General features: G+C 38.3%; 1 protein-coding gene across 1 annotated transcript; it reads right to left on the reverse strand.

Moving 5' to 3' along the window:
• Positions 1-7,397: 7,397 nt before the first annotated feature.
• Positions 7,398-10,051, reverse strand: SDR42E1 (short chain dehydrogenase/reductase family 42E, member 1). The gene is made up of 2 exons (XM_009332300.1): positions 9,954-10,051; positions 7,398-8,587 (listed from the first exon to the last, which is right to left on the reverse strand). Exons 1-2 carry the CDS (start codon positions 10,019-10,021, stop codon positions 7,480-7,482), a joined length of 1,176 nt encoding a protein of 391 aa, XP_009330575.1. The 5' UTR covers positions 10,022-10,051; the 3' UTR covers positions 7,398-7,479.
• Between the last annotated feature and the right edge of the window lie 333 nt (positions 10,052-10,384).

Consider the following 10,384-nt stretch of genomic DNA (forward strand, 5'->3'; position numbering starts at 1 on the left):
AGCAATCATTCTTTGATGCGTGCTTTATGGTGCAATTCAGGAAGAGATATTAATTTATCCTGGCCATCCTACTCAATGACGGTCTCATCAGACTGAATGGCTGGAAGAAGAGGAGGAGGAAGAAAGATGGGTTTCCTTAACAATTTCTTGTTATAAGAAAAACTGTTTTAATTCCTAATAATTTATATTCTGTACAAAGCATACCCTCTGTGCAGGCCAGCCCTTCTGTGTATTCAAGATTTTTAAAATTTGAGGGCATGTAGTTGGATAGACCTCACTTTTCATTATCAATACCTGAAGTACAAGTATAAATCATCTACTGTATTTGTGTACGCAGGCTATAGATAAGACATTCACAACAATTTGCATGCATGGAATCACACCACTTTAACAACCTGGCTCCTTAAGATTAACTGGTAGTGAGTTTTTAATTTATTAAATGCTGTAAAAGCACTTCTACACCAGCATTGTCATGTCATCTCTGTTACAGTGCCCAAGGCAGCAGATTGTACTTCTGATACTGTATAAAATATTTTGGGCAGCTGGTAGCTCATACTGTATTGTCTGTTGTTAAAAGTTTTCTGTTACATTTTTGAGAACTAGATAACATGTTAATTTTGTTGAAACCAAATATCCTCTGCGACTGTAGTTGTGTTTTTCCTGTTGAACTCTTTGTGAAGGCTTAAGAAAGGAACGATGTGTGAACCTGTTTTCATAGCCCCTGTGAATTTATGTTCATAACCTCAAGGCACTTGAAGGAAAAGTTTTAAGATATGCAGTAGGAAATACCTGTTTGTTTGTGGAAAGGAAGGGTATTTCAAATTCTGAAAAGCATTTACTTTGGTATAGTATCATGTTGCAAATCCTTTCAGCTGCTAATGTGCTTAGAAATGAATTTTTTAATGAACTGTCCATTTTTAATCTTGCAATCCTACTTAGAGGATAGCATCAAATGATAGTGTTTTGTAAATGTAGACTGTTTTCCCAAAATGTATCTAATCCAGGAATGATAGTATGCACAAATATAGGGGTACATTGGTCTTACGGCTTTAATCAAATGGAGAACATGGAGCTACAGATGAGAGAACTTGTTCCATAAGCAGGTGTGTTTTCCTGCCAGAGCAGAACCAAAGTCCTTCGATGGCATATGTAACACCAATTGTCATAATTTGTGTCTTTGTTCTTTGTGCTAGCACTATGTTATTACTATCAAATTCCTAGTGGCTTTGTCTCTACATGGGTGGAGTTTTGCTATCTGTATGCTTGACTTTAACTTTCTAATGTGTGCAGAGGAGTTAAGTTTTTCTGTCTGTGACTGCCTGAGGCATAAAATGCTGCATACATAGTGCTGTATTTCTGATCACAGAAAACTTGCGTGGATTTGGGATTCATGGCCTGATGAAGCTGCCTCAGCAATTTTCAGTTTCTCTTGCTCCCCACACTATGACTTCTGTTGTTTCAAGAGGCACTTAATTGATGCCATTGTGCACTCACAGATGATGGTTTGAGGAACCCCCTTGAGGTTTTAGTTATTCTGTAAGGACAGTCTTGTCTTAAAAATGAAAGTGCTGTAATAGTGTGTCCCATAATGGGGTGGCTTCTGTAAATTTTTTATTATAAATTAATTAATTACTGAGCGTCCAGCTGAAAAGGAGAAGAGGGCAAAGTTAAAGGCAGTTCTCTGCTTTTCTTCCTCCTGCCTGAAATCTCTTCAGTACCCAGTTGTGATTGACCTGTTCAAGGATTAGATGGGTGCAAACCCCCCTCAAACAAAGGAAAAATCACATCAACTGTGGATTTGGGAGGTGGAGCTGTAACCTAGACTGCTGTATAAAGCTGGGCTTATACAGGTGTATAAGTGTATACAGTATCCAGGTGTAATGGGATCATGCAGTTGCTGTTCCTCGAGGGGGGGAACCTTTGGTGTGCATGCATTTTGTAGCATGTTCCAGGACGTGGTTAGTTTCTAATATGATCAGTCCCTGTGCTATATATTTCATTCAGCGGCCTCCATGATTTCCATTTAATGTTGTGACAACACTGTGTTGTCAGTGTTGATCAGACAAGGTGGCCCAAAGCCTTGTCTGGAAGGTCCTGAGGTTGTTGCTACAGGTGGGACAGGATTTATAAGCCGCTGAGTACCAGCTAGGTTTGGACTGATCACGAAAAATAGGAGACTACAAGATGCTAGGGCTTAGGGAGATCAAACCCTAGAGCTCAAGGTTGTTGCTGTGGTGGGTTTTTTGTTTCGTTTTGTGTGGATTTTTTTTTTAAGCTCAGTTCCAGAGCAGACATAACCAAATTGTCCATTTGTCCTGGCTTCTTTCATTGGTATGTATATTCCTGATACAGGACAGCCATCGTGCGATGAACACAGGAGTTCCTTGTGTTGCTGCTGTGGAAATATTTAAGAATTAGCACATTTTACAGTCCTTTGAAAAGCCCTGTGCACATTCTCCACACATACGTGATGTCAAAAGTTGTAAGAGGCACTGCCTCAGTATTTATGAAAATGCATTTCATTTTACAGTAAGACTTTTCCCCAGAGTATAATGTTACACTGTATTCGGAAGGAAAATACGGCATCGGCTGTTTTGTTGACTTGCAAGTGATGGGCAAGGCTATGTGCTAACTCTTCTCTTGTTTCTTGCATTCTGTGTTTTAACTCCAAAACTTCACCTCTCAATTCTTTGTCAGGGCAGACTCTGTAGCAACTTTTTCACAGTTGCAACTGTTTTAATATGAAAGTAGGTTTGAATGTGTGTGCTAATTTTATAATCTAGGAGGAAAAACATTTATAAATTTTTTGAAGTTAACAATATCTGTTAAATTGTTATATTCTTATAGAAACTGTTTTAAATCTTTAAAATAACTTATTTTTAATAAATAATTTTTGATATCTCAGCAGTGATGTGAATGATGCCAGATGCTTCCTTGTTTAACCATTGCTCATTGCATTTCATGAATTTTGCCAGTCATTTGAGGCCGTATGCGTGAGTTCTTATTGAAAAATGGTCTGCTGGTGTGTTATGGTGTGTTCTGCTAGAGGTTGGCGGAAGGGCATTTCTGTGTTTTTAAGATGAACTGACTTATTGTTTCCAAAGACATGGTTATTGTTGCATTTCATCTGGCTGCAAACAAGCAGGGCAGAAGGAAAAGGTCAAAGATCATGTTTAACTTGCGACTCCTAACCGACCTTTTTCAGTGATAGATAAACTTCAGCCCTAGTGAGCATCAGATTTGTATCAGCTCAAATGATAAAGTCTGAACAAGGCAAAGATTAAGTTTGTAGTAATTTGGAAGAATAGTAATCTTGATGTTCACCATAAAATCATATCAGCACACTTTCTGCCCGTCAGGTCGCATGGGCAGAAGTGCTGCTGGGTGAATGCACGCTGTCTTTGTGTTGTGATTTTTTTCATTGTTAGGAGTCTTGGGAGTAAAATTTTTCTCAGTCTTTTGATAAAAATTACATGCATATTGAACTGGAGTCAATATGAGGTAACTGCAGCCTAAGTCTTCTAGGAGGTCATTATATGAGCCGAAGTGTCTTTATCACCTTTGAATTTGTGAGTATGGGTATGCACGAGTTCTGAAGTCCAAAAAGTTGCTTCATTCAGGTGTTTTGTTGCCTATATTCTCACTTTTTTCCACCCCAATGCATCTATAAGTTTCTCTGTTGCAAACATTTTTTCAGTTTTGCAGTTCTCAAACTAACCTTCTAGATGGTGAGATGGCATTAGGTATGTACCAGTGATTATCTTTGAATTCTCCAAACTAGTCGTAAAAATCTGAATGCGGCATGGAAGCTGAAGTACAGTTGTTGAATTCTGCTATAGTCGTGTGTCAGCATTTCTAAGTGCAGTCCAACTAGTTGACTTTGTTCCAGACTGAAATTCCATTTATATCATTAGAACTAGAAGTTAAATATAATGAAAATTAACCTTCAGAATCAGTTGGGAGCCAAATTTATCTTCTGATCCATAACAGTATTTATAAACATGCGCAGCTATTAGTTTTAAAAGAATTTTAAGTGCAGTTTCATTCATTGCTAGTCTATATGCTTAGCTGTTACTCCAGCAAAACAGGAAATCATGGGCTTGACTAAAATAAAGCAGAAGTAGTTCCCTTAACACTTGTGTACTCCTGAATTGCAATTTAATCCCCAGATCTTTTACAATATGTGTAAATTATCAGTGTTCAGGACACTTTTCTCTGAAGATCACATCATAAATCACTAAATATGCCACTATATTGTTGAAAGTATGTGGAAATTAGTAATAAATAGAAATGAAGGAAAACTTTGGTTGGGTCTCTTAGGAGGAGGCACTATAAAAACCTGGTTTACTTTAAGGGTGATTGACATTTAAACTTCTAAAATAAATATATTTCAATATGCATTAGAAGTATAAGTTGTTCACGTATATCTGGCAAAGTTTTACCTTCGCATGCTATGTATGTGAGGTTAAGCAGCTGACCAAAGGTTCTTAAACTATTCACTTAAAACATCAGCATCATTCTTTATAGTGAGGCACCTATCAATTGTTAAATAATTTTGAGGACTAGGAAAAGTTGACGCTATGCTGTATTTTCAGTTCTGCTTTTTCAGTTTTTAGATGCGTTTCTGGTAATTCACTTTCAGGAAAACAGGTACTATATTAAAATTGGGAAACAGACACAACACTTGCATCAATTACCTTAATTTACTCAGCTATTCATGCGAGAGTAATAATAACAAACAGGAAGGAGAGAGAATTCTCACTGTAAAATACTTAAAATAGAGCAGCTGTGACCAGCTTCATACGTATGTAATTTTCAAGCAATTTTAAAGTATCTCCTTAAGCCACAGATTTTCTGTTTTCATTTTGGAAAGAGGAAAAGTATCCTTCACCTCTTCTGTAGTCAGGACTTCGCTTTTTTTGCTAGGTGGAGCTGAATGACAGGGAATTATTGAACATACCAGTACACTGCTGATGGGCTCTGGGGTAGCCATTGCCAAGCCGCTGCTTATGTCTCCTAACAAGTACCTGATTTAGTGCTCTGTGCTCAAGCGGAATTCAGGGGCCGTTAGGACAAAATAATGCCTCTGTTATTCTGTTATCAGTGAAAAGTTCTGTCCTTGACTCCAGACAAATGAAAAGGTTCACGTGTTGAGCTCAGCTTCTGGAGGAGTTCTGGTATTTGTGTGGGGTTTTTTTTGTCTTCTCAGGAGCTTCCTCTTCTGTTGTACCGAAAAAAGCTATCCAGGGCTTTAACCTCAGCCAGCAGTAACAGCATGGATTTAGGCTTCATGAGTTTAGGACCCTTTTATAGATTTTTTCCACCAACCCTGCCACTGAGATAATTATGAATGGCGGTAGCTGAGTTTTGCTAATAAAAAGATCACAAATAGCAGAAGAAATTCCTCTGGGGCACAGGAGTTATGTTCTGTATCTTAAAAAGATCTTTTTACAAGACTTAGTTGAAATACTGATACTATGGTGCTGTGCAACACTCTTGTGCAATTTCTTCTACATTCTGTTTTTGTCCATTGCTTCTGCTGGCATTAAAATTTCTTAATCTATTTCTGATAACATTGTGTCAAAACCAGAGAACTTAAAGGAGAAAGTAACCATGTGGTTTTCACTTGAAAAAACAGGGTCTGTTGGAAGGAGAACAGTGGTCCAATGCTTTCGTGAGGTCACGACTGTCTTTTTTCTGTTTTATTAAAAAGAAGGTTTCTTCTCTGCAGACTGCGATGACGTATATTAATAACTTCTGGGAAGCGGCCCTTCTGCCATCAGCACTCTGTTGGAGGCACATAAGCTCTTTATAAAGGAGTGCAACACTCCTGCTACACGAACACCGCTGCCCCAGGCCCCCTCAATTCATTTGCTGTTACAGGAAAAAAAGTTGAGTTCTCTCTTCAGCTGTCCCTCAAGTGAAGTGTTAACTTCAAGTTTCTTTCATGGTGTACACAGTGGTAGGGGAATGAAGGAGGAGGAAAGTCAGATTTCAAGCAAAACAAAACATGTAGTTATCAATAGTGATTTTTTTTTTTTCCAAATTAAAGGTAAACTTTTCAGGAAAAGAACTCAACATTCAAAAAATAATGCTGTCTTCAGTCATCATTAACTACAGAAATCTCCATCTTCTAAACACGGGTGGCAGTGGACTTTTAGCTTGGCTTCTCTATTTAGACATTTTTGTTTTCTGAGAATCCTTTAACAATGCAGTAGAACTACTGTCTGTCTCTTCCTCTTCACTTCCCCATTTAAATCGCAGTAGAGTTTAACAGAACTGAAGTAACTGGAACTTACACAAAATTAATTTAAGATCAGTGTAGTTTCAGCTATTAAAATGGAAAGACTAAAGTTTAAAGAGAAGTGTGAACTTCCTGGACTGTCCTTTTATCAAGAAGTACTGAAACTGTAATGCTGATGGGTTAAGGGAAAACAACTTCGTCATTTAACATTTTGATGTGAAGTTTCTCAGTATCTCTTCCTAAATTAAACTGACAGAGATGAGGGAGTTGGTAGAGACAGTAGTGACCTTTACTTAACAAGGTCTTATTTTGTATTCTTAAAACTCCACACAATTATGAGTTTCATTGTATCAAGTGTTTATCATCCTACTAGAAAGGTGAAGCTCTATTCAAATGGTGTCAGGTGTTAAAGAAATATTATTAAAGGCCAAAGATGTTTTATAAACAGTGGAACATGAACGTAATCACTTACCAAATGTCTTTGATGGATTATTTGTTTAACCAGTCAATAATGCTAGGAAGAATCATAGGTCTTATGTATGAATGCACTTTAGCTAGGTCATTCATCTTAAACAGGCATATTTTACTGTTAAAAAAATCTACAAATCTGTGCTGCTTCAAGCACTTTGCTATAACTTAGATTAACCGTTGTGCATTTTCCAGAAATGTCATTAGGTATCACAGAGTTAACTCAGAAAAGTATACCAGAATGTATTAATTTAAAAAAAAAAAAAGCATTTATTTATTGTCTAGAAGTCTATTAGTTAATCTTGGTTAGGCATATATATATCCAAGCTGGAAAGCAGAATTTGGGTTTGGAATGTGATCAAAGAATAAGTTTATTCTCCTCTGGATCACGTAGCACAAACTCTTTAGGAGTAAAGGGCAGGGATCAAGAGTATAATTCCCATCAGGGAGGAAGAAGGGTCAGTCTAAGGACATTTGTTCTGTTCACTGTAGTGTGCTGTTGTACCTGAAAATAAAACGCTGTTTGCAGTAATACTGAGCTTCATCTTGTTAGTGATCTGATCAATTTTACTTTGAAGAGGAACTATGTATAAAAATTACACCTTTTTACTCAGCAGTTCCGTTCCTTGGGGATAAAACTGTTAAAGATATTTACCTGAATGACACAAATGTGTAGTTTCTTGGTTTTTTTATTACCTGTGTGTCAAAACCAAGAGTACTCAGAGAACATAACTAAATTCTGTCCTCCATACGCAGCGTTTCATCTTTCAGAGTGAAAATGTAACTGCAGATGGAAACCATGAGACCATCACAGCAATCAGCAGCAAGAGCAATCCTCCATCCCTAACAAGATGCATAATGGTATACTTTCTCGGCTTTGGTCCACATCCCTGAGATCTAAACCACTCAACCACTTCATTCAGGCTATATGGCTGAGGCTCATACCCCAGCTCCTTTCTGGCCTTCTCCATACTAAAATAATGTGTGACACCGGTTTTGTAAACCTCTGTGCGAGTGAGGAGAGGCTGAAAATTATAAATGTGACCTACAAGAAAATGAACTACTTCAGTAAGGAATGCAAAAAAATAGACAAGGGAGAGAGGAAGACGACAGGTTGGGAACTTATAACCCAAACCTTCCACTAAGGGTCGGAAAAATTCAAAGTTATTTACAGGTCTGCCATCTGAAATAAAATAGGCTTGGCCTGCAGCTATGTGCTTTTTGTTGGCTTTGAGGGCCTCAGAGGCAAGGATATGAGCCTGAACTAGGTTGTCTACATGTACAAATTCTACTAAACTAAGAGGATCTCCATACACAAATTTAAACAGTCCCCTTTCAATGTAACTAACTATTCTTGGAAGATGTCTTTGTTCTCCAGGCCCATAGATGCCTGCTGGTCGGAGAGCACAAGTCCTTAATACACCTTTCCCATTTCCAAGCTGAGCACCATTTGCTTCCAGCACCTTCATTTCAGCTAAAGATTTGGTCCGGGAGTAGTGATCTGGGTGAAGGTGAAGAGGTAGATAAGGCAGAGATTCGTCCCCATTTTCTATAATCTGGCCTCCAAATATCACGTTATATGTACTTGTATAAACCAGACTTGACACTCCTGTGCTCTTGCAGGCTTGGATGACATTTTCTGTTCCTTTCACGTTAACATCTTCTATAAGTTTTCGGTTCAGCTGCTCCCTGCCAGACATTCCATAGGAAGCGAGGTGGAATACGCAGATTACATCTCTAAGAGCCTCTTCCACTTCAGACAGGCAGCAGACATCCCCTTGCATGAACTTTATTCCCTCTGGCACGGTTTGACGTGGCTTCACGACATCAAAGAGAATCACATCAACTCCCTTTTGGTATATGGCACAACCTAAACTAAAACATGATAGAAACCATATGTTAGTATACATAGCATAATGATGCATGAAACATTTCACCTGGAGGTAAGAGAAGACTAATACTGATTTTTTTTTTTTTTTTTTTCCTGATGTGAGTCTTAAATATTCAGCCATCTAGTATGGGGAAGATTCAACTGTGATACTTTAGGTACTGAACTAATTTCTCATGCTCCATCAGTACTTTGGAGGAAAAAAAACCCCTGCTATAAAGGAAAATTCAGAACAGAAATAACTGAAGTGCTTTCAGCAGCATTTTGGAAGAACCCAGCTATGTCTCTGCTTCTGTCCCCTACAGATCAGCAACAGCAAGCCTTTTGGATGTAAACCTGTAGCCAAATATTTAAAAAAAAAAAAAAAAACCCAACAAAAAACCAACCAACACAACTTACTGGTTTTATCTTCCTGCTTTTGTGGCATCCCAATTCTGTCAGAACAGTAAGTTGGAACAGTATGTTGTGTTTGAAATTTATGGAGAAGAGGAACGAGCGAGATGCTTCTAAGCTGGTATGAGTACTTTGCTACATGTCTACATTTTACTCCAAGTCACAGGTATAAACACAGGTATTGACAAAATATAAATCTGGTGTTCCTCTCCCCCTTTCCTACAACTGTTGTATTTCTATAGTGCTTAAAGGGGGAGACGGAAGAGGAAAAAGCCAAGGAGGAAGAAGTCAGATAGGTATCTTCTGAGATTTTCCCCACACACACACTTGAAATTTACTTTCTGGTCATGACTGTAATCTCTCTTACCTATGTAAGCGGTTAGAACTGTAAAAGTACTCTAGAAGATAGTCTAGGGCTCAAAATAGGATTTTTTTCTTTACGTGGCCTGCAGAGCCATCTACAGTAAGGGGAAATGGATTTCACTGAAATACATACCTTATTAACAACTCTAATCCTAAAACAACACTGTCCATAAAAATAAATATATTCTTGAGAGTGGGGAGCAGCTGGAGTATTTAATCTATATAGCTAAGCACATGTGTGACTATTTGCAGGCCATAGCCTACTGTCAAAAGAAAGACTGCATACACGTGTAGGCTTGCTCTTCAGAGTAGGCTGAGAGATGATGATCTAAATCCCCCTTACAAAGGTGACCAGACAGGTGAATGTCTGCAAGTCAGTTGATGCTCGACATTTGGAAACAGAATAACATATTTACTTAAAACGTGGAAACAGAGTAACATGTTTGTTTAAAACAGGTCCAGGATGAATCGGATGGTGTGAACTGGATCAGGCATCTCAGGCCCATAGTTTTCCCTTTTACAGACGGATTTTGTTGCCTCACCAGCCACAATCTTTTACATTTATTCTTGTATGTAATAACTATTTAATGCACTAACCGGAAGCCAAAATAACCTCCTCCTCCAGTAACGAGAACTGTTTCCTTGGCAGTATTTTCTGGTTCCATCCTCTTTCCTTTGGCACTATTTAAGGAAATTGACCTATAAAACACACTGTAAATATACACATTAACATCAATCTGAGTTTTAATGTCACTAGACATTCAGTTATTCACAGATCTATTTCATGTTTTAATTTAAGCCCTTCATTTCACCATCTGCTAGGTGAGGCAGAAATACATTCTGCCATCGTATTCCTCAAAAAAAGTTATACTTGGAGAAAAGGTGGCTGCTGTAAGAAAAGCAAATACATAGCTGCGGTATGAAGAGTGAGTTAAGCCTTCAACTTCTCTCCCCGGGCCTTGTTCAGCGGCTGTTCCGTGTACACCGACTGCAGGCGGAGCGGTACGGGCGGGATCGGCCCCCCTCAG

The sequence above is a fragment of the Pygoscelis adeliae genome, unplaced genomic scaffold (assembly GCF_000699105.1).
Source record: "Pygoscelis adeliae isolate BGI_AS28 unplaced genomic scaffold, ASM69910v1 Scaffold18, whole genome shotgun sequence".
Classification (NCBI taxonomy): Eukaryota; Metazoa; Chordata; class Aves; order Sphenisciformes; family Spheniscidae; genus Pygoscelis; species Pygoscelis adeliae.

Coding starts and splice junctions, on each gene's coding strand:
- SDR42E1 (XM_009332300.1), bottom strand. CDS start 10,021: ATGGAACCAGAAAATACTGCCAAGGAAACAGTTCTCGTTACTGGAGGA. Junction 8,588..9,953: donor GGAGGTTATTTTGGCTTCCG/GTTAGTGCATTA, acceptor ATCATGTTTTAG/TTTAGGTTGTGCCATATACC.